The following is a 24,572-nucleotide window of genomic DNA, read 5'->3' on the forward strand; positions in this document are numbered from 1 at the left end:
AGGCAAAGAGTGGTTGTAGACGGGTCATATTCTGCATGGAGGTTGATCACCAGTGGTGTGCCTCAGGGATCTGTTCTGGGACCCCTACTCTTCATGGTTTTTATAAATGACCTGGATGAGGAAGTGGAGGGATGGGTTAGTAAATTTGCTGATGACACACAGGTTGGAGGTGTTGTGGATAGTGTGGAGGGCTGTCAGAGGTTAGAGTGAGACATTGATTGGATGCAAAACTGGGCTGAGAAATGGCAGATGGAGTTCAACCCAGATAAGTGTGATGTGTTTCATTTTGGTAGGTCAAGTATGATGGCAGAATATAGTATTAATGGTAAGACTCTTGGCAGTGTGGAGGATCAAAGGGATCTTGGGGTCCGAGTCCACAGGACACTCAAAGCTGCTGTGCAGGTCGACTCTGTGGTTAAGAAAGCATATGGTGCATTGGCCTTCATCAATCGTGGGATTGAGTTTAAGAGCTGAGAGGTAATGTTGCAGCTATATAGGACCCTGGTCAGACCCAACTTGGAGTACTGTGTTCAGTTCTGGTTGTCTCACTACAGGCAGGATGTGGAAGCCATAGAAAGAGTGCAGAGGAGATTTACAAGGATGTTGCCTGGATTCGGGAGCATGCCTGATGAGAATAGGTTGAGTGAACTCGGCCTTTTTTCCTTGGAGCCTCGGAGGATGAGAGGTGATTTAATAGAGGTGTATAAGATGATGAGAGCCATTGACCATGTGGATAGTCAGAGGCTTTTTCCCAGGGCTGAAATGGCCAGCACAAGAGGGCACAGTTTTAAGATGCTTGGAAGTAGGTACAGAGGAGACGTCAGGGGTTTTTCATGTAGAGAGTGGTGAGTGTGTGGAATGCGCTGCCAGCAATGGTGCTGGAGGTGGATATGATAGGGTCTTTTAAGAGACTCCTGGACAGGCACATGGGGCTCAGAAAAATAGAGGGCTATGGGGAACCCTAGGTAATATCTAAGGTAAGGACGTGTTCAGCACCACATTGTGGGCCAAAGGGCCTGTATTGTGCTGAAGGTTTTCTATGTTTCTTCTGGCCGACATCTCCCTCCTCTTGATCCAAAGATATTTATCTTAGGATTGTTATTGTCCTCTCATTCAGTGACTGCCCACAGCATTGCCATGGAACCCCAGTGGGTGTGCAACACTTACATTCTATAAGAAATATTAACATTCACTAATGAAATTCACCCACTTTATACTGACAATCATCTCTGCTGTTTCATGAAAGCATTGTCCTCGATTTTTCCAGCATTTCAGCCTTCCATCCTCTCAGTTGATACACATTGAGCAATACAATTATTAGGTTCATAAAATTAGTATTACATCAGCATGTGATACTATTCTTACCCACGGATGCATTTGAACGTTTGTCACCCAATTCCAAAACTTACTCCAAAAGCCTGAGTCACTCAATATTCCATTTGCCTTACCAGCATGTGTTTTAATAACTTTAGTGTGTTTAGTCCATTGATGGATGATCTCCCTTGCCTCCTCCACAACACATGTCCCATCTGTGGTCAAGTGAGGAATTGGTGGCAATTCAGTAACAACATAGTCCCACAGATACTCATCTGTTTCAGTGTGTTGGATCTTAAAGTTCTCCTTCATTACTGTATAATACAAATTTGAGTCCTCCATTTCTCCTTTGTTACGCAGTATTTCTGGTGTCCATTAAGAAGATATATTTTTTCACACTGTGTGTTTTCAAAGTAATGATATCACTGTTGACACGCTTGCCCACTGTACTGGCTCAGGAACAAGACTGACCATGGCCCCAGTCACGGTTAATGCCATCACAACAAAATATATTATTCTCCTCATGTTGAGTTAAACCTGTAACACACAAGGTTACAGATCTGCTCTTATTTCCAGTTTAAATTTGAAATTATCTTGTCCATATTTTGGTTTTGTCTTTCTAGACCACTCAATCCAGATTCCAAATTATCTTTGGACTCAAGATGTCCATTTTTTCCTCGTCTAGTTCCATTTCAGGATAAGAGGATGAAGCACTGGCTTTTCTTCCTTTTCCTTTGATTTTTTTGACAAAGCTTCCCTGATTCTCAGGATGAGAGGACCGAAAATCACCCCCTTGATAGGGCCTGTTCCCATCTTCTTGGAACAGTTATTCCATTCCTCGAGTCTCCCAAATCGGCACATAACATTAATTTCATAGGGCTCTGCAAACCTTGGATTTAAAAATGAGGTAGGTTGGTGTATTCTAATCATCATTCTTTGTCCTGGACTTAATTCTATGGGACTGACTTTTGAGTCAAAGTAGGCTTTACTCTGTTGTTTTTTCTTTCCTATATGGTGGGCTGCTACATAATTGGCCTCCTTCACTGTCTCTACCAACTGTTGTACCCATTTTTCTGACTCAATCCCATCGATTTTGGGTTCTGACAAATCTAATCCTAACAACTCCTCCAATCCTCTCCTGTCCCTTCCCATTATGAGTTTATAAAGGGTGTTATCTGTTGAAGATTATTCCTTATTATCATCAAAACATAAGGCAAGGCCACTTGCCATGTTGTTCCATGTTGTTGCACCAGTTTTGCGATCATAGTTTTTAGTGTTTAATTTATCCTTTCCACAATTCCACTGGACTGTGGTCTATAAGGTATATGAAATCACTGCTTGATCCCTAAAAGTGCCATGACATCTTGCATTATCTGCGCCATGAAATGTGTGCCTTGATCTGATTCGATACTCCGGGGTAGTCCCCAGCGAGTGAATATCCTTTCCAGTAGGATTTTTGCAGTGGCCTTTGCTGTGTTTGTCTTAGCCGGGAAAGCTTCCACCCACTTCGTAAAGGTGTCTATTACTACCAGAATATTTTGTACCCTTCAGGGGTGGGCGATAAGGGACCAACGTAATCTATCTGCAAATTAGTCCAAGGCCCTTCCACTGGTCTGGTGTGTCGAAGGGCTGCTTTCTTTACATTTCTAACAGAATTATATTGTGCACAAATCAAACAATTTCTGACATAATGTTCCACATCATCCTTCATCTTAGACCACCAGCCCACTTCCTTGATCTTTTCCAGGTGCTTTCACCCCCCCCCCCCAGTGTCCCCATAGATCAAGGTACCAATGGATCATCTGGTTTCTTCCTCCCTCTGGAACCACAACCTTTCCTTCATGAAGGACAACCCCATCTTTGACAAATACTCCCTTGTGCTCTTTGTATGTTTCAGACCCTGTACCTTCTGTCAAATTCTTAAATTCTTTATCTTTCCTCTGCTCCTCTGTTAAATCCATAACCTTAATCTGTTGTTCTTTCTACCTCTCAATCTCCCCAATCTGTGGCTGCCATTCCTGCCCAAATAAAGCACCTTGCTTTGCCAATTTGTCAGCCTCTCTACTTCCCTCAGGAGATAATTTAGAGTGGGCTTTCACCTTTATGACTCCATATTCTATTCCTTTTGACTCTTCGAATATATATTGTAATAAAGCAGCAGATGGGAGGAGCTTCCCATCAGCTGAAACAACCCCCCTGACTTCCCACAGAGGCTAATGTTCTGTAAGGCTGGTACAAACATACATACTATCAGAGTGTTTGACTGACCCTGGCGGAAAACGTTCTGGGTGGCTAACCACATATGCTACAGCTGCCAATTCTCTGCCTGGGCACTCATGGTCTTGGGTAACTTTAAAGCTACACTATACCTTTTCTGACCATGTTCATCCTCGACATATATGCCACACCCAGTTCTCCTCTCACCATCCTCTACTAATGAGGAACCATCTACAAAAACTCTAAAGTAGGATTTTCCTTTCTCCTTTGTGTCTTTGTTGTCAGTCATTACTTTATCTGATCTGCTTCGACCCCCTCCTTTTTGTTTTGATACAAATGGACCCTTGGGATCATTTGCTATCATAACCTGACACTTATGTTCACTTCCTTGGTACACCAGGTTATCAGCTAACACAGAGGTAGTGTTTACTCGCTTTACACTGTTACATACCTCATGGATGTCTTGTGACTGTCTTATGACCATGACGTAATTGAGTGTCTTATGAGCATGTTGTCATGGTCTTGCGGAGGTCACATGTTGTAATTTTCCCACCAGTGATGACCTGTTCTCAACAGGTATATAAAGGAGACCCCTGATGTGTCGCAGTTAGTTTTCAGTTTAGTTTTGTGTTACATACTCCGTTTAGCTGCGTATTTGGCTTATGACGCAGTTTTGTTTTAAAGTGGAGTTATACTTTCTATTATAAGTAGTATTGGAGAGTGAAGACCTTACCAAAGTACAGGAATTCGCCGTCGAGTAAAGCTGATATCGTTTGGCAGTTTTGGAGAGGATCAACCTGTATTGAATCTTTGTTCAAGAAAAAGTGACCTGCAACTGAGATATCCCCTGACAAAGTAGGAAGGATAGTGCAGTGTCTATTCTCCAGAGGGAAAGGTCAGTTCCTTTAATCCGTTTTATTTCCATCATTGTGAATCCTGCGGACAAGGCAGGTTCCGGCTAGTATCAGCAATAACGTTACGTCTTCGAGGAATTCTTTACTTCAGGAAAGACTCTCCTAATTGACTGTATAAATCTCTTGGACTTTCCAATTTACCATTCTAAGAATTGTGTTCGAATTTACCACTTTAAGAACTGTTTTTGCATTTACCCTTTTAAGAACTATTCCAGAGTTGCCGTATAGCAGTTAACTTCCGGTTAAGTCAGTTGTTTAAATATATTTCGCTATTTTTTTTCAGCAGAGTGTAATAAATGTTTGTTTGTTTTTTATAAAACCTGACTCGATTCTATATTCATTGTTGCTGGTCACGTGACAACACTAAAATTTCTTCCGTGCAGCAGCAATGCCTATCTAGCAATTCTGTTTTGGCTACTGAACCATCTTTTATCCTTCCATCTAACAGTCATTGCATGGGGGTGTGTTCTGTCAGTACTGTAAATGGATTAGGTCCCATTATGTAGGCAATATGTGATACCTCCCAGAAAACTGCTATCAAGTGTTTTATCACATACAGTGTACCCCTGTTCTACTGGTGAGAGCATGTGTGATGCATACGCTACTGGTCTGAACTTCCCACATGTTTCCTGTAATCGCACTGCTGAGAGGGAGGTATTTTGTAGCTACCTCCCTTGAGAACGACTCAGTCGGATTTGGGGTTTTTAAAGCAGGCGCAGTGGCCAATGCTTGCTTCAGGGCTGTGATGGCCTGGGTGTGACCTGGTTTCCATTCCTGGGCCACATTCTTTTTCAGTAACTTCATCAAAAGGCGCTGCCTTAGTGGAAAACCCATCAATGTGGTCCCTACAGAATCCTACCAGCCCCAAAAAAGACTGTAGCCCTTTCAGGTATCGGGGAATAGGCAGTTTCATAACCAATTCTACTCTTCGCTTATCAATCTCTCTTTTTCCTGGTGTCAAGTCCATTCCCAAATAACTAACTTCTTGTTTCATCACCTGTGCTTTTTTAGGGTTTTCCTCTAATCCCAATGCAAGTATTAATTGCAACAGTTCTGTCAATAACTGGTAATGTTCCTGCTTGGTTTCAGTCTGCAGACGTAGATCATCTACATATTAGATTAGCATTCAGGCTATGAAAACCATTTTAACCCTTCGCCTAAGCACTGGTGACATATAGATGGAGAATTTTGGAACCCCCGTAGTAGGGCAGTCCACGTATACTGCTGTCCCTGAAAGGTAAATGTAAACTTGTATTGGCACTCTTTTTAGTCGGATAGACCAAAATCTATTATTTATGTCTAAAACTGTGAACTCATTGTACCCTATCATTCTGTTTGACCACTATCTCTGGGTTAGTTGCTACAGTTGGGGCTGTTAATGGGGTTACTTTATTCAGCTGATTTCTCAATCACATTCAGAGCCATCTTTAAATCACCCAGTGTCTTCCTAATCCTTCCACTTCATCATTCGCTAGTTTGGCTGCTTCTTCCAGTTTGCTTTTCTCTTTAAGTAATTTCTCACACTTCATCTGAAACTGGTTCATGGGCATCAAGTGCATACCTCTCTGACCCTTTAAACCAGTAACCCTTTCTCTAAAGGTTTCCACCTCCTTTTGGAGCCTTTTGTGTTCTCCTTGTAACCGTTCTCGCTCGGCTTCTGCTTATTGCTGATATTCTAGGATTTCCTGTTGTAACCTCGCTCGTTCTGCTTCAGCTTTTTGCCAGTATTCTAGGATTTCCTGTTGTAACGTCACTCGCTCGGCTTCTGCTTTCTGCCGACATTCGTTTTCTGTTTCTAATCTGTGCCGTTCCGCCTCATCGTTTTCTCAGAATTCTATCAAATCCTCAACTAAACAGCCAACTGCTACTGTTTTTCGTAATTGTTTAAACTTCCTGCTCGACAGCTTCCCTTGGGCAATTTCCTATAGGGCACAGCCAGGGTAACCGACAAGCTCCTCATACTGTGGCCACTTCCCAACACGTATTTCTGGAGGTATCCCCCTCCAAACAAAACAATCCAAGTCCTTTGGACTTGCAGAATTTCCTGAATCCTTCATCCTTCATCCTGGGTCAGTAACTGCTAACTACCCAGTTCCAGATCTCTGTACCTTACCCACGTGGTCCGACTTGAGTCTCCCACTGAAGAAAGAGATTTATCCTTGAGCCCACCCAGGGACGCCAATTCTGTTACTAGAATTGCCCCTTGTAATAATGATCAGTGAGGCACAGAGAATCTGTATTTACCGATAAATAACTTTTATTGATTCAACTAAAAAGCACGTGGGTTCACAAACTATCCAGCTATGTGCACCCTACTAGAATCCCTGACCCTCCATGAGCAGTCAATGGAGAGAAAAGGTATTACCTGGGAAAGAGGTCTACGCTGGCTAGGTGCTCCTCGTGGTCCCAATCTCCATGTGTCCGTGGGGTCCTCCTTATACTTTATAGCTGCCAAATAATTGATACTACAGCATACAATCATCACAGCAATATTTGATTCTGTGTTTCGCACTCCCTGGAGTACAAATCGATAGTAAATAGTAAAAATTTAAATTATAAGTCATAAATAGAAAATAGAAAAGGGAAAGTAAGGTAGTGCAAAAAACCGAGAGGCAGGTCCGGATATTTGGAGGGTAAGGCCCAGATCCGGGTCAGGATCCATTCAGCAGTCTTATCACAGTTGGAAAGAAACTGTTTCCAAATCTGGCCGTACGAGTCTTCAAGCTCCTGAGCCTTCTCCTGGAGAGAAGAGGGACCTGTTCCACTTGTGCACCACCGATGAGTTTTGCTAACGTTGAGGGATATTGTCTTCGCACCATGCCACCTGGTTCTTAATTTCCTCTCTGTACTCAAACTCATCATTACCCGAGATACGGCCTACAATTGTTGTGTCCACAATGGTTTGTGTCTGGCTGCTGGAGAGTTATCACCCCTGTGCATTTGGAGCTCCTGAGTCTTGTAATGTTCCTCATCAATTGAACTGGTGGATCTCCACCCCATTGGCTCAAAGTCACCTGACCTACCTGGGTCACCTTCTTATTGGTCATTGCACAGGGCTACAGCCAACATTGTTTCATGGCTCTGCCCACCCCAGCCTTGTGTATTTGTGTCTTTACACTCTGACTGGTCCAAACCAGTTAAATGAGGCGACATAGACAGAGTCTAATGAGATTACAGATTGCTTCTTTGGTAGGTCTGGAATTTTATATAACAAGTAGCTACTCTGAGAATGGTATCAAATTTAATGCTTTGAGTAGATTGTCCCAGAGTCTAAAGTCAGTTCAGAGTCCACACCATTTACATAACAAATAGCTACCTGTTTGAGAATGGTCTCAGGTTTAGCAGATCATTACCCGAAGCTTCCTTTCTCCACATTCAGTTGCTCTGATTAAATTATCCAAGAACAAGAATCAGTTCTGAGTCCACAAAATAGGGGGAACAAAGAGAACTGGTTTGTCTGCTTCCTCTGTCCTTGATCAGACTGAAGTTTCTTCTGGCCAACATCTCCCTCCTCTTGATCCAAAGATATTTTATCTGAGGATCATTATCCTCCTCTCATTCAGTTGACCGCCCATAGAAGTGCCATGGAACCCAGCAAGTGTGCAATGCTTACATTCTATAAATATATTCACATTTACTTACAAAATTCACCCACTTTATTCTGACAATCGTCTCTGCTCTTTCATGAAAGCATTATCCTCGACTTTTCCCATTATTTCAGCCTTCCATCTTCTCAGTTGATATACATCGAACAATACAATACAATTATCAAGTTCATAAAATTAGTGTTACAGCAGCATGTGATACTATTCTTACCCACGGATGCACTTGAACGTTTGTCACCCAATTCCAAAACTTACTCCAAAAGCCTGAGTCACTCAATATTCCATTTGCCTTACCAGCATGTGTTTTAATAACTTTAGTGTGTTTAGTTCATTGATGGATGATCTCCCTTGCCTCCTCCACAACACATGTCCCGTCTGTGGTCAAGTGAGGAATTGGTGGCAATTCAGTAACAACATAGTCCCACAGATACTCATCTGTATCAGTGTGTTGGATCTTAAAGTTCTCCTTCATTATTATGTATAATACAAATTTGAGTCCTCTATTTCTCCTTTGTTACGCAGTATTTCTGGTGTCCGTTAAAAAGATATGTTTTTTCGCACTGTGTGTTTTCAAAGTAACGATATCACTGTTGACACACTTGTCCACTGTACTGGCTCAGGAACAAGACTGACCATGGCCCCAGTCATGCCTAATGCCATCACAACAAAATACATTATTCTCTTCATGTTGAGTTAATCCTGTAACGCACAAGGTTACAGATCTGCTCTTATTTCCAGTTTAAATTTGAAATTATTTTAAATCCATACTTCGTTTTTGTTTTTCTAGACCAACCAATCCTGACTCCCAATCGTCTCTGGACTCGAAGCGTCCATTTTCCCTCACCCACTTTTCTTTCAGGATAGTAGGGACAAGCCCCAGCTTCCTTTTACTTTGATTTTTAGACAAAGCCTCCCTGGTTCTCAGGATGAGGGGATGGAAAATTACTCCCCTGATAGAACCTGTTCATATCTTCTTGGAATAGTTGTTCTATTTCAAGTCACCCATATCAGGGCCATCATGTACATTAATTGTTATGTGCTGATGGTGATAACATTCCTGTTTCTCCCCCACCAATTTCAGCTGGTTGATATAGTACCACCGACTTTTATCCGGAGAAGGTTGCACTTTGTACACTGAAGGACTTGCTTTGACGATAATTTCATAGGGCCCTACAAACCTTGGATTTAAAAATGAGGTAGTTTCGTGTATTCTAATCATCACTCTTTGTCCTGGGCTTAATTCTATGGGACTGACTTTTGAGTCAAAGTAGGCTTTACTCTGTTGTTTTTTCTTTCCTATGTGGTGGGCTGCTACATAATTGGCCTCTTTCACTGTCTCTACCAACTGTTGTACCCATTTTTCTGACACAATCCCATCGATTTTGGATTCTGACAAATCTAATCCTAACAACTCCTCCAATCCTCTCATGTCCCTTCCTGCCATGAGTTTATAAAGGGTGTTATCTGTTGAAGATTATTCCTTATTATCATCAAGGCTAAGGCAAAACTACTTGCCATGTTGTTCCATGTTGTTGCACCAGCTTTGCAATCATAGTTTTTAGTGTTTAATTTATCCTTTCCACAATTCCACTGGACTGTGGTCTATAAGGTATATGAAATCACTGCTTGATCCCTAAAAGTGCCATGACATCTTGCATTATCTGCGCTGTGAAATGTGTGCCTTGATCTGATTCGATACTCCGGGGTAGTCCCCAGGGAGTGAATATCCTTTCCAGTAGGATTTTTGCAGTGGCCTTTGCTGTGTTTGTCTTAGCCGGGAAAGCTTCCACCCACTTCGTAAAGGTGTCTATTACTACCAGAATATTTTGTACCCTTCAGGGGTGGGCGATAAGGGACCAACGTAATCTATCTGCAAATTAGTCCAAGGCCCTTCCACTGGTCTGGAGTGTCGAAGTTTCTTTACATTTCTAACAGGATTATATTGTGCACAAATCAAACAATTTCTGACATAATGTTCCACATCATCCTTCATCTTAGGCCACCAGCCCACTTCCTTGATCTTTTCCAGGGTGCTTTCAACCCCTGGTGTCCCCATAGATCAAGGTACCAATGGGCCATCTGGTTTCTTCCTCCCTCTGGAAACACAACCTTTCCTTCATGAAGGACAACCCCATCTTTGACAAATACTCCCTTGTGCTCTTTGTATGTTTCAGACCCTGTACCTTCTGTCAAATTCTTAAATTCTTTATCTTTCTTCTGCCCCTCTGTTAAATCCATAACCTTAATCTGTTGTTCTTTCTGCCTCCCAATCTCCCCAATCTGTGGCTGCCATTCCTGCCCAAATAAAGCACCTTGCTTTGCTAATTCGTCAGTCTTTCTATTTCCCTCAGGAGATAATTTAGAGTGGGCTTTCACCTTTATGACTCCATATTCTATTGCCTTTGACTCTTCAGGTATATATTGTAATAAAGCAGAAGATGGGAGGGCCTTCCCATCAGCTGAAACAAACCTCTGGCTTCCCACAGAGGCTAATGTTCTGTAAGGCTGTTACAAACATACATACTATCAGAGTGTTTGACTGACCCTGGCGGAAAACGTTCTGGGTGGCTAACCACATATGCTACAGCTGCCAATTCTCTGCCTGGGCACTCATAGTTTTGGGTAACTTTAAAGCTACACTATACCTTTTCTGACCATGTTCATCCTCGACATATATGCCACACCCAGTTCTCCTCTCACCATCCTCTACTAATGAGGAACCATCTACAAAAACTTTAAAGTAGGATTTTCCTTTCTCCTTTGTGTCTTTGTTGTCAGTCATTACTTTATCTGATCTGCTTCGACCCCCTCCTTTTTGTTTTGATACAAATGGACCCTTGGGATCATTTGTTATCATAACCTGACACTCATGTTCACTTCCTTGGTACACCAGGTTATCAGCTAACACAGAGGTAGTGTTTACTCGCTTTACACTGATATTTCTTCTGTGCAGCAGCAGTGTCTATCTAGCAATTCTGTTTTGGCTACTGAACCATCTTTTATCCTTCCATCTAACAGTCATTGCATGGGGGTGTGTTCTGTCAGTACTGTAAATGGATCAAGTCCCACTATGTTGGCGAAATGTTGTACCGTCCAGAAAACTGCTAACAAGTGTTTATCACATACAGTGTACCCCTGTTCTACTGGTGAGAGCATGCGTGATGCATACGCTACTGGTCTGAACTTCCCACATGTTTCCTGTAAACGCACTGCTGAGAGGGAGGTATTTTGTAGCTACCTCCCTTGAGAATGGCTCAGTCGGATTTGGGGTGTTTAAAGCAGGCGCAGTGGCCAATGCTTGCTTCAGGGCTGTGATAGCCTGGGTGTGACCTGGTTTCCATTCCTGGGCCACATTCTTTTTCAGTAACTTCATTAAAGGCGCCGCCTTAGTGGAAAACCCATCAATGTGATCCCTACAGTACCCTACCAGCCCCAGAAAGGACTGCAGCCCTTTCAGGTCTTGGGGAATAGGCAGTTTCATAACTTATTCTACTCTTCGCTTATCAATCTCTCTTTTTCCCGGTGTCAAGGTAATTTTCAAATAACTAACTTCCTGTTTCATCACCTGTGCTTTTTTAGGATTTACCTTTAGTCCCAACACAAGTAATAATTGCAGCAGTTCTGTCAATAACTGATAATGTTCCTGTTTGGTTTCAGTCTGCAGAAGTAGATCATCTACATATTGTACCAATCACTCAGGCTTTGAAAAGCATTTTGACCTTTTCCCTAAATGCTGGTGACTTATAGATGGGGAATTATGGAATCCCTGTGGTAGGGCAGTCCACGTATACTATTGTCCCTGAAAGGTAAATACAAACTTTCATTCGAGTGGTTAGTCCAAAATTCAGAATTTTTTGTCTAAAACTGTGAACCCATTGTGCTCTTCCATTCTGTCTCTGGGTTAGTTGCTACAGTTCGGGCTGTTAACTTTATTCAGCTGTCAATAGTCTATTATCAGTCTCCAACTACCATCTGGTATCCTCACTGGTCATATGGGTGAGTTATCAGTGGAGCCTACTGGCCTCAGAACCCCTTGTTGTACCAAACTCTTACCTCCATCTTCCTCTGCTTTTTTGGGAAACATAGAAACATAGAAAATAGGTGCAGGAGTAGGCCATTCGGCCCTTCGAGCCTGCACCGCCATTCATTATGATCATGGCTGATCATCCAACTCAGAACCCCGCCCCAGCCTTCCCTCCATACCCCCTGACCCCCGAATTGCTTCTGTGGTTTGGGGTCTGGACCTTGTATGCACACACTGCCAGCCATCTTTCCACAGTCATGCTTGTGCCTTGCAAATGCCCCTGAGTTCTGGTAAACAATTTGCTGCACCTTCTGATCATTGCTCATCTCCTCCAGTTTTATCCACGTTTCACCCATTGTACATATTCTATCCTGATATTGTCCAACTGGGATCTGCATGTGGTATATGTTATTCATGCCAGTTGGCACCTGCAAAATCATACAATTAACTGGGTCAAAACGAAGCCCTGCTTTGGCCATATAATCACCCCCCAGTGTATGTTCCAGCTCCCTGGGTAATTCCAGGGAATGAATGTTTCAATGCTATGTCTCCTATCCTTCCTTCCAATGGTACACTCACATACCTCAATTGTGAATGTCCTGTGAATCCACTTGGGATAATTTTACCATGTATTTCACTATGGTGTTGATGGTGGTTTGGAATCTTCCTGTGTCCCACAAAAAGGTAACAGGGCAGCTACAGCTTATAATGGAACATGAGCAGGAGATGGACGGGAGCTACAGGGAGTTAGTCACCCCGAGGGTGCAGGAGTTAGATAAGTGGGTGACTGTCAGGAAAGGGAAGGGCTAGCTCAGATAGTAGAGAGCACCCCTGTGACCATCCCCCTCAGTCATCGTTATCTCATTTTGGAAGTGGTTGAGGGAGATGACCACTGCGATCGGGTCTCTGGCACTGAGCCTGTGTTATGTGGTGCAGAAGGGAAAGAGGAAGATGAGGAATGTGGTAGTCATAGGGGATTCCATAACAGATAGGAGGTTCTGACAGAGATACTCGCATAGTGTATTTCCTCCCAGGTGCCAGTGTATGTGATGTTTCGGATCGGGTGCAGGGTATTCTGAAGGGAGAGGGTGAACAGCCAGAAGTCTTGGTACATGTTGGTACCAATGGCATAGGTAGAAAGAGACAGGAGGTCCTGAAGAGAGAATTCAGGGAGTTGGGTAGGAAGATGAAGAGCAGGACCTTCAGGGTAGTAATCTCAGGATTGCTGCCTGTGCCACGTGCTAACAAGCGCAAGAACAGCATGATCAGGCATCTTAATGTGTGGCTGAGAGACTGGTGTAGGGGGCAGGGCTTTGGGCTCCTGGATCACTGGGGCCTCTTCTGGGGGAGGTATGACCTGTACAAAAAGGACAGGGTCCAATATCCTAGCAGGCAGGTTTAATAAAACTGTTAGACAGGGTTTAAACTAATTTAGCAGGGGCATGGGAACTGGAGTGATAGGCCAGAGGAAGGGGAAATAGAAATAAATCAAAGATAGCTCCAACAGAGATGACAGAAAGGACAGGCAGGAGATGAGGCATAATCACAGCCAGTGAGATGAGTTACAGGGAAATAGAGGCATGGTGCAGTTAAAACAGAAAGCAACAAATACTGGACTGAAAGTGTTATATTTGAATTTAATTTATAAGAAATAAAATGGATGATCTTGAAATTTAGCTACAGATTAGCAAGTATGATGTTGTGGCCATCTCTGAAACTTGGCTAAAAGATGGCTGCCATTGGGAGCTGAACATCCAAGGATATGCAGTGTATTGGAAAGATAGGTTAGTAGGCAGAGAGGGTGGAGTGGCCCTGTGTATAAGAAATAATATTAAGTCATTAGAAAGCAATGACATAGGATCGGAAGGTGTAGAGTCTCTGTGAGTTGAGTTAAGAAATGGCACGGGTAAAAGGACCCTAATGACAGTTGAATACAGTCCTCCAAACAGCAGCCAGGATGTGGACTACAACTTACAGCAGGAGATAGAAAAGCTGTGTCAGAAAGGCCATGTCATGATAATCATTGAGGATTTTAGCATGAAAGTGGATTGGGAAAACCAGGCCAGTACTGAACTCAAGAGAGAGAATTTGCAGAATGTCTAAGGGATGGATTCTTAGAACAGTTTGTTGTTGAGCCCACCAGGAGATCGGCTGTGCTGGATTGGGTATTGTGCAATGATCCAGAGGTGATAAGAAAGCTTAAGGTTAGGAACCCTTAGGGAATAGTGATCACAATATGATCGAGTTTTGAGAAGGAGAAGCTAAATTCCAATGTGTTGGTATTTCAGTGGAATAAAGGAAATTACAATGGCATGAGAGGGGAACTGGCCAAAGTTGACTGGAAAGGGACAACAGAGCAGCAATGGCTGAGCTTCTGTGAGAAATGTGGGAAGTGCAAGACAGATATTACAAATAAGAAGAAATTTTCGAATGGAAGAAGGACACTACCGTGTCTGACAAGTGAAGTCAGAGCCTAAGTAAAAACAAAAGAGAGGGCATACAAGGAAGCCAAAGCTAATGGGAAGATAAAGGATTGGGGAGCTTTTAAAAACTTGCAGATGGAAACTAAGAAGGTCATTAGGAAGGAAAATATTAATTATGAAAGGAAGCTGATGACTAATATCAAAGGAGATAGTAGAAGTTTTTAAAAAATATATAAAGGGTAAAAGAGAGTTGAGGGTAGATATAGGACCAATAGAAAATGATGCTGGAGATATTGTAATGAGAGACACAGAGATGGCAGAGGAATTGAATGTGTATTTTGCATCAGTCTTCACAGTGGAAGACATCTGCAGTATACCGGACATTCAAGAGTGTCAGGGATGTGAAGTTTGTGCAGTAAAAATTACAACTGAGAAGGTGCTCAGGAAGATTAAAGGTCTGATGGTGGATAAATCTCCTGGATCTGATGAATGCACCTCTGAGTTCTGAAAGAAATAGCTGGAGGGATTGTGAAGGCATTAACAATGATCTTTCAAGGATCGATATATTCTGGCATTGTACCGGATGACTGGAAAATTGCCATTTAAGAGGGTGGGAGGCAGCAGAAAGGAAACTATAGACCTGTTAGCCTGACATCAGTGGTTGGGAAGTTGTTGGAATCAATTGTTAGGGATGAGATTACTGTGAACCTGGAGGCACATGACATGATAGACCAAAGCCAGCATGGTTTCCTGAAAGGAAAATCCTGCCTGACAAACCTACTGCAATTCTTTGAGGAAATTACAAGCAGGGTAGACAAAGGAGATGCAGTGGATGTGGTATACTTGGATTTTCAGAAGGCCTTTGACAAGGTGCCGCACATGAGGCTGCTTAGCAAATTAAGTGTCCATGGAATTACGGGGAAGTTATTAGCGTGGGTTGAGCACTGGCTGATCAGCAGAAAACAGAGAGTGGGAATAAAGGGATCCTATTCTGTCTGGCTTCCAGTTACCAGTGGTGTTCCACAGGGGTCGGTGTTGGGACCGCTGTTTTTTACGATGTATGTCAATGATTTGGACTATGGGATTAATGGATATGTGGCTAAATTTGCCGATGATACAAAGATAGGTGGAGGAATGGGTAGTGTTGAGAGCCTACAGAGAGACTTAGATAGTTGAGGGGATGGACAAAGAGGTGGCAAATGAAATACAATGGTGGAAAGTGTATGGTCATGCACTTTGGTGGAAGAAGTAAACTATTATTTAGATGTGGAGAGAATTCAAAACACAGAGATACGAAGGGACTTGGGAGTCCTTGTGCAGAATACCCTAAAGGTTAACCTCCAGGTTGAGTCGGTTGTGAAAAAGGCAAATATAAGGTTGGTATTTATTTCTACAGGTGTAGAATATAAGAACAGGGATGTGATGTTGAGGCTCTATAAGGCACTCGTGAGCCCACACTTGGAGTATTGTGAGCAGTTTTGAGCTCCTTAGTTTAGAAAGGATATACAGACATTGGTGAAGGTTCATGGAAGATTCACAAGAATCATTCCAGGAATGAAAGGTTTACCATATGAGGAATGTCTGGCAGCTCTTGGGCTATATTTTCTGGAGTTCAGGAGAAAGAGAGGGGATCTCATAGAAACATTCTGAATGTTAAAAGGCCTGAACAGATTGATATGGCAAAGTTATTTCCCATGGTAGGGGAGTCTAGGACAAGAGGGCACAACTTCAGGATTGAAGGATGTCCATTTAGAACAGAGATGAGAAGAAATTACTTTAGTCAGAGGGTGGTAAATCTGTGGGATGAGCGGCTGTGAAGGCCAAGTCATTGGGTGCATTTAGGGCAGAGGTAGATGGGTTCTTGATTAGCTAGGGCATCAAAAGGTTTGGAGGTGAAAACTGGGGAGTGGGGATGACTGGAAGAATTGGATCAGCCTATGATTGAATAGCAGAGCAGACTTGATGGGCCAAATGGCCTACTTCTGCTCCTGTATCTTATGGTCTTATGGCTTGGGCAGCTGAAACAATTGATTCCCCTGGATGGTCCAGAGAGGCTCGGGCATCTGGAAATTGCTGATCCAGTGAGGCTAGGGCCACTGAAAATGTCGATCCACCTGGACAATCCAACCTCTTTTTCTTGAACGGAAGCTAGAAATGGGCTCAGAATGGCTGTGTACCAGTGGAGAGAAGGGGAAATGATCTGGAAAAATGTGGCCTGTTGTTTGTTGTAGTGAAGAGGGTGCTACTAGTTCAAAATCGGAAAGTGAAAAACTTGAGTGAGCTAAGGGAACTGGGAGGGCCCAGTACGATGTTTTTGTCAAATATGTACTTCTCACCTCATGATGACGTATTCAGTTCCTGCTGTTACTTCCTTCTGTGATAGTCTCTGGGCCATCAAGCTCACCAGTCAAGCTTGAAGATGGGGAAGTGCTGGAACCACCCGAACTGTGCTTTAGTATTTGCCATCTTTCTGGGTAAGGTCAGATTTCAATGGTTCAGCTTTGGTTGCAGAACAGTTTGATGTGCGCAGGTTTTCAGTGCGTGAAAACGTCGTTTATCATGGTCACGTCCCGATCTGCTGATTCACACCCTTTCTCAGAACATGCTCAGTTCCTATTTTCAGCTTCAGCCTTTGACTTGCTCAACTTCTGTTGAGCTGCCTTGATCTCGGTCTATCTCACCTAGTCTCTCTCTCTCTCTCTCTCTCTGTACCTCTGTCTATCCAGACATTTTCACCCTCAATATCCTTGTCTTCCTTTTGGTCTCATTTAGTTCTTTCATTATTTTTTTTGTCCTTCAACACGTCTATCAGTTTCTTTATGCAAGTCCTTCTGTCTTTCCCTGTCTCCCTCCCTCTGCCGTATACTTGTTTGAGCGGTAAATAACGTTCCACTTTCTGCTTTGCATATTTCTGTTCTCATGCTGTGGCCCTCTAATCATTTCCTGTCACCATCTTTTGCAGTACCTACCACATCCTGACATTTCTCTCGCCTTTCACAGAAGCTCGAGGCACTCAGAGCCACCAGCTCTGCGACTTCAGCACCTGCTTCCCTGCCCATTCCTGCAACGTGAAGCCAGCTTCCTCCCAAAGAGAGAGGGAACGGATACCACATTTTTTCAGGGTGTTTTAATTGGATTTCAGAGAGGCATAGTCTCATGGACACCTCAGCCCAGAAGCAGACCCTTCAGCCCATCTAGACCATGCTAAACTGTTATTCTGCCTAGTCCGTTAGGCCAAACCCAGACAAGCCCTCCATACCTCTCCCATTCATGTACTTATCCAAATTTCTCTTAAACTTTGAAATTGAACACACATCCACCACTTCCTCTGGCAGCTCGTTCCACACCCTCACCATCCTCTGAGTGAAGAAATTCCCCCTGATGTTCACCTTTCACTCCGAACCCGTGAATTCTAGTTCCACCCACCCAACTCAGTTGAAAAAGCCTGCTTGCATTTACTCGATACTCCTCGTAATTTTGTGTACCTCTATCACACCTCCCCTCTTTGGAGTGCTTTCTCTGGCTGGCTGCTGGAGAGTAGTGGTGCTCCGCAGGGGCTGGCTGCTGGAGAGTAGTGGTGCTCTGGCTGGCTGCTGGAGAGTAGTGGTGCTCCACAGGGGCTGGCTGCTGGAGAGTAGTGGTGCTCTGGCTGGCTGCTGGAGAGTAGTGGTGCTCCGCAGGGGCTGGCTGCTGGAGAGTAGTGGTGCTCCGCAGGGGCTGGCTGCTGGAGAGTAGTGGTGCTCTGGCTGGCTGCTGGAGAGTAGTGGTGCTCTGGCTGGCTGCTGGAGAGTAGTGGTGCTCTGCAGGGGCTGCTGGAGAGTAGTGGTGCTCCGCAGGGGCTGCTGGAGAGTAGTGGTGCTCTGGCTGGCTGCTGGAGAGTAGTGGTGCTCTGGCTGGCTGCTGGAGAGTAGTGGTGCTCCGCAGGGGCTGCTGGAGAGTAGTGGTGCTCTGGCTGGCTGCTGGAGAGTAGTGGTGCTCTGGCTGGCTGCTGGAGAGTAGTGGTGCTCTGCAGGGGCTGCTGGAGAGTAGTGGTGCTCTGCAGGGGCTGCTGGAGAGTAGTGGTGCTCCGCAGGGGCTGCTGTTTGCACCGCTTCTTTTCGTTGACTTGGATGATGGAAGGGATGGATTTCTGGGCAGGTTTGAGGACAATACAAAGGTACGGGAGGGGCAGGTAGTGTTGAGGAAGCAGGGAAGTTTGCAGAAGGTCTTTGACAAATTAGGTGAATAGGCAAAGAAGTGGCAGTTGGAATACAGTGTCTACTTTTATTCCTTCTACCAAAGCGCATGACCACACACTTCCCATCACTATTCCATCTGCCCATTCACTTAATCTGTCCAAGTCCTCCTGCAGACGCCCTGCAGAAAACAGTGTACAATTTATTCCTTCTACCAAAGCACATGACCACACACTTCCCAGCGCTGTTTTCTAAATGGGAAGAAAATTCAAAAATCTGAGGTGCAAAGGGAGTCCTTGTGTAAGGAAGGCAAATGCAATGTTAGCATTCATTTCAACAGGACAAGAAGGTAAAAGTAAGAATGTAATGCTGAGGGTTCATGAAGTGTTGGTCAGACTGGAGTGTTGTGAGCAGTTTTGAACCCCTTATCTAGGAAAACACCTGCTGGCATTGGAGAGAGTTAGAGGCAGGTTTAACATCACCGGCAGACGTCATGAAATCTGCTGACTTTGCAGTAGCAGTACAATGCAATAGATAATAATAGAGAAAAGACCTGTGAATTACAGTATATTTATATTAAATAGTTAAGTTACATAAGTAGTGCAATGATAGAAATAAAATTGTATTGAGGTAGTGTTCATGGATTCAATGTTCATTCAGGAATCTGATGGCAGAGGGGAAGAAACTGTTCTTGAATTATTGAGTGTGTGCCTTCAGGCTCCTGTACCTCCTTTCTGATAGTAACAATGAGAAGAGGGCATTACCTGGGTGATGGGATCCTTAATGATGGACATCACCTCCTTGTAGATATCCTGGATATTATGGAGGCTAGTGCCATGATAGATCTGACAAAGTTTACAACTCTCTGCAGCTTACTTCGATCCCGTACAGTAGCCACCCACCCCACCGCCCCCATACCAGGCAATGGTACGGCCAGTGAGAATGCTCTCTGTAGAAATTGTCAAGTGCTTTTGGTGATGTATCAAATCTACTCAAAGTCCTAATGAAACACAGTCGCTGTTGTGTTCTCTTTGTAGTTGCATCAATATGTTGGACCCAGATTAGATCACAAGAATGATTCCAGGAATTAAAGGGTTAACATATGAGGAGCGATTGATGTCTCCGTGTCTGTACTCACTGAAGTTTAGGATAATGAGCAAGGATCTCATTGAAACCTATTAAGGCCTAGATAGATTGGACATGGAAAGGATGTTTCCTATAGTTTGGAAATCTAGGACCAGAGAGCACAGCCACTGAGTAGAGGGACATCCGTTTGGAATAGAAATGAGGAGGAATTTCTTCTGAAAATAAATCAGCCATGATGGAATGACAGTGCAGACTCGATGGGCTGAATGGCTTACGTCTGCTCCAATGTGGTGTTATGGTCTTATTCAGAAGCAACCATGCGTCACTTCCCTTGGCCTCTACTCTAGCCTTTCTTTTGGTGTACTTATTTTGTCCTCAAAGTAACTTTATTCAAAATAAAGCTTTAATTAAGATGAAGGGCACACTGACAGAGTGCCAAACTTTGGGGGAGATGTCCGTGTAAAAGCCATGCTAACCCCCTCAGAGGTGTGTGTTATTTCATAAGGCAGTGCACCGATGGAAAATATAAATTGCTTCACCTGGGTCGATGCTCTGCAGGTTTTGAAGATGGTGTCACCACCTGGGTTTACTCACACATCTGACCACTCTCCTCTTGCCCAGCAAAATCCGTCAGATTCACCCTGATCTCATCAGCAAAAAGAGGGAGTGAAATCAACAAGAGCAACAGGTTACACAGTACAGTTGTCTCTGGAGCTCAGCCTGATGGAGCAGTCTTGTCCATCACCCTCGCTGAGAGGCAACACTTGCCTCTGGTCCCTGAAGCCTGGCCAGGCTTGCGATGGAAACACCGATGCTCAGAGACAGAGAGGTCTACAGCAAAGTGCTGGACACAGCCCAGTTCGTCACAGGCAAAGCTCTTCCCATCACTGAGCACACCTGCATGGACAGGAGGGGAGGGCTGCCACAGGAAGAATCGTCCATCATCAATGACCCCACCATTCAGGCCACGCTCTCTTCTCACTGCTACTGTCGGGAGGGCAATACAGGAGCCTCCGGCCCCACACCGCCAGGTTCAGGAATAGTTATTACCCAACCTTCAGAGCACCGAACTTCACTTAAGGCCAGGTTAATGGTGGTTCATAAGGCAGGGAATATGACTAAATACGTTATTAATGGCACTTTTTCTGTGGGAAACTATCACCACAAACTATGAAGAGGCGAGCGAAGGTGAGGCTGACTCGAGGGTTGAGCCGTGCGGGTATGATGCAAAGTTGGAGCGTGACATGTTGGAATAGAAGCGGGATTAAGGCACGATCAAGATGGAGATGGAGTTGAAGCGAGCGTGTCAGAGATGAGTCGGTGCAGAGGAGTTTTGGAGCCTGTCCACCTAGACTGGGAGCGAGATTGGACCAGTCCAAGCACTGAGACAATTTGGAGAGGAGGAGAACAGCCACAGGCTGGGCACTGGAGTACAGGCCCATTCCCCAATCCGAGGCACCACCCAGTGTTTTGACAATTTAAACGCTGACCCGGATAGACTGAAAACAGACTGCAGGGAGTTAGGAAAGAAGTTGAGAAGCAGGACCTCAAAGGTAGTAATCTCGGGATTACTGCCTGTGCCATGTGACAGTGAGTATAGGAATAGAGTGAGGTGGAGGATAAATGCGTGGCTGGGGAATTGGAGCAGAGGACAGGATTTCAGATTTCTGGATCATTGGGACCTCTTTCCGGGCAGGTGTGACCTGTACAAAAAGGACGGGTTGCACTTGAATCCCAGGGGGCTAATATCCTGGTGAGGAGGTTTGCTAAGGCTACTGGGGAGAGTTTAAACTAGAATTGCTAGAGCGTGGGAACCGAACTGAAGAGATGGAGGAAAGGGAGGTTGGGTCTGAAATAGAGAAAGCTGGGAGACAGTGAAATAGGGAAGATAAGCAGGTGATAGAGAAGGGATGCACTCAGTCAGATGGTTTAAGATTAGATTATGAGGACACTCAGTCCTCGTTTATTGTCATTTAGAAATGCACGCATTAAAAATTGATACAATGTTCCTCCGGTATGATATCACAGAAACACAAGACAGATCAAGGCTAAAACTGACAAAAACCACATAATTATAACATATAGTTACAACAGTGCAAAGCAATACTGTAATTTGATGAAGAACAGACCATGGGCACGGTAAAAAAAAGTCTCAAAGTCATGATAGCCCCAACATCTCATGCAGACGGTTGAAGGAAGAAACTCTCCCTGCCATGAGCTCTCAGCGCTGCAAACTTGCCGATGCAGCATCATGGAAGCACCCGACCACAGTCCAACTCTTGAGTCCGTCCGAAAACTTCGAGCCTCCGATACCGAGCACCGAGCACCATCTCTGCTGAGCGCTTCGACCCCGGCCCCGGCCGCCAAGCAACAAGCAAAGCTGAGGACTCGGGGCCTTCCCCTCCGGAGATTCTGGATACACATTAGTAGCGGCAGCGAAGCAGGCATTTCAGAAGTTTCACCAGATGTTCCTCCGTGCTCTCACATCTGCCTCCATCAAATCAGAATTGTGCACGGCTTCCTACTTGACAGATTACAGATTATAAAATGTGAGTATTTTAATGCAGGAGTATCATGAATAAAGTGAATGAGCTTAGAGCGTGGATCAGCACTTGGAGCTATGATGTTGTGGCTATTACAGAGACTTGGATGGCTCAGGGGCAGGAATGGTTACTTCGAGTGCAAGGCTTTAGATGTTTCAGAAAGGATGAGGAGGCAGGCAAAAGAGGTGGGGATGTGGTACTGTTGATCAGAGATAGTGTCGTGGCTGCAGAAAAGGAGGTAGTCATGGAGGAAGTGTCTACTGAGTCTCTGTGGGTGGAAGTTAGAAACAGGAAGGGGTCAATAACTCTACTGGGTGTTTTTTATAGACCACCCAATGGTAACAGAGACATCGAGGAGCAGGTAGGGAGACAGATTCTAGAGAGGTGTAATAATAACAGGGTTGTCGTGGTGGGAGATTTTAATTTCCCAGATATCGATTGGCATGTCCCTAGAGTAAGGGGTTTAGATGGGGTGGAGTTTGTTAGGTGTGTTCAGGAAGGTTTCTGGACACAATATGTAGATAAGCCTACAAGAGGAGAGGCTGTACTTGATCTGGTATTGGGAAATGAACCTGGTCAGGTGTCTGATCTGTCAGCGGGAGAGCATTTTGGAGATAGTGATCACAATTCTATCTCCTTTACCATAGCATTGGAGAGAGATAGGAACAGACAAGTTAGAAAAACATTTAATTGGAGTATGGGGAAATATGAGGCTATCAGGCAGGAACTTGGAAGCATAAATTTGGAACAGATGTTCTCAGGGAAATTTACGGAAGAAATGTGCAAATGTTCAGGGGGTATTTGCATGTAGTTCTGCATAGGTACGTTCCAATGAGACAGGGAAAGGATGATAGGGTACAGGAACCGTGGTGTACAAAGGCTGTTGTAAATCTAGTCAAGAAGAGCTTACGAAAGGTTCAAAAGATGAGGTAATGATAGAGATCTAGAAAATAATGCTAGCAGGAAGGAGCTTAAGAATGAAATTAGGAGAGCCAGAAGGGGCCATGTGAAGCCCTTGACAGACAGGATTAAGGCATTCTGCAAGTACAAGGACCAAGGCATTCTACGAATATGTGAAGAGCAAGAGGATAAGACGTGAGAGAATAGGACCAATCAAGTGTGACAGTGGAAAAGTGTGTATGGAAGCAGAGGAGACAGCAGAGGTACTTAATGAATACTTTGCTTCAGTATTCACTACGGAAAAGGATCTTGGCAATTGTAGGGATGACTTACAGCGGACTGAAAAGTTTGAGCATGTAGACATTAAGAAAGAGATTGTGCTGGAGCTTTTGGAAAACGTCAAGTTGGATAAGTCACCGGGACCGGACGAGATGTACCCCAGGCTATTGTGGGAGGCGAGGGAGGAGGTTGCTGAGCCTCTGGCAACGATCTTTGCATCATCAATGGGGATGGGAGAGGTTCTAGGGAATTGGAAGACTTGTAGATGTTGTTCCCTTATTCAAGAAAGGGAGTAGAGATAGCCCAGGAAATTATAGACCAGTGAGTCTTACTTCAATGGTTGCTAAGTTGATGGTGAAGATCCTGAGAGGCAGGATTTATGAACATTTGGAGAGACATAATATGATTAGGAATAGTCAACATGGCTTTGTCAAAGGCAAATCATGCCTTACGAGCCTGATTGAATTTTTTGAGGATGTGATTAAACACATTGATGAAGGTAGAGCAGTAGATGTAGTGTATATAGATTTCAGCAAGGCATTTGACAAGGTACCCCATGCAAGGCTTATTGAGAAAGTAAGGAGGCATGGGATCGAAGGGGACATTGCTTTGTGGATCCAGAACTGGCTTGCCCACAGAAGGCAAAGAGTGGTTGTAGATGGGTCATATTCTGCATGGAGGTTGGTGACCAGTGGTGTGCCTCAGGATCTGTTCTGGGACCCTTACTTTTCGTGATTTTTATAAATGACCTGGATGAGGAAGTGGGGGGATGGGCTGATAAATTTGCTGATGACATAAAGGTTGGGGGTGTTGTGGATAGTGTGGAGGGCTGTCAGAAGTTACAGTGGGACATTGATAGGATGCAAAACTGGGCTGAGATATGGCAGATGGAGTTCAACCCAGATAAGTGTGAGGTGGTTCATTTTGGTTGGTCAAATATGATGGCAGAATATAGTATTAATGGTAAGACTCTTGGCAGTGTGGAGGATCGGGGGATCTTGGGGTCTGAGTCCGTTGGACACTCAAAGCTGCTGCGCAGGTTGACTCTGTGGTTGAGAAGGCATACGGTGTATTGGCCTTCATCAACCATGA

The 24,572-nt window shown here is 44.2% G+C and overlaps 1 protein-coding gene across 1 annotated transcript in view; it reads left to right on the forward strand.

Moving 5' to 3' along the window:
* The first annotated feature begins 16,852 nt into the window (after positions 1-16,852).
* The window catches only part of LOC140195231 (CD48 antigen-like), a 60,753-nt gene continuing 53,033 nt past the window's right edge, over positions 16,853-24,572 (forward strand). Inside the window, exon 1 of the mRNA XM_072253235.1 lies at positions 16,853-16,971. Within this exon, the coding sequence (XP_072109336.1) occupies positions 16,917-16,971 (55 nt within the window). The 5' untranslated portion in view covers positions 16,853-16,916. The remainder of the gene's footprint in view (positions 16,972-24,572) is intronic.

This window comes from Mobula birostris, chromosome 3, assembly GCF_030028105.1.
Source record: "Mobula birostris isolate sMobBir1 chromosome 3, sMobBir1.hap1, whole genome shotgun sequence".
Lineage (NCBI taxonomy): Eukaryota > Metazoa > Chordata > Chondrichthyes > Myliobatiformes > Myliobatidae > Mobula > Mobula birostris.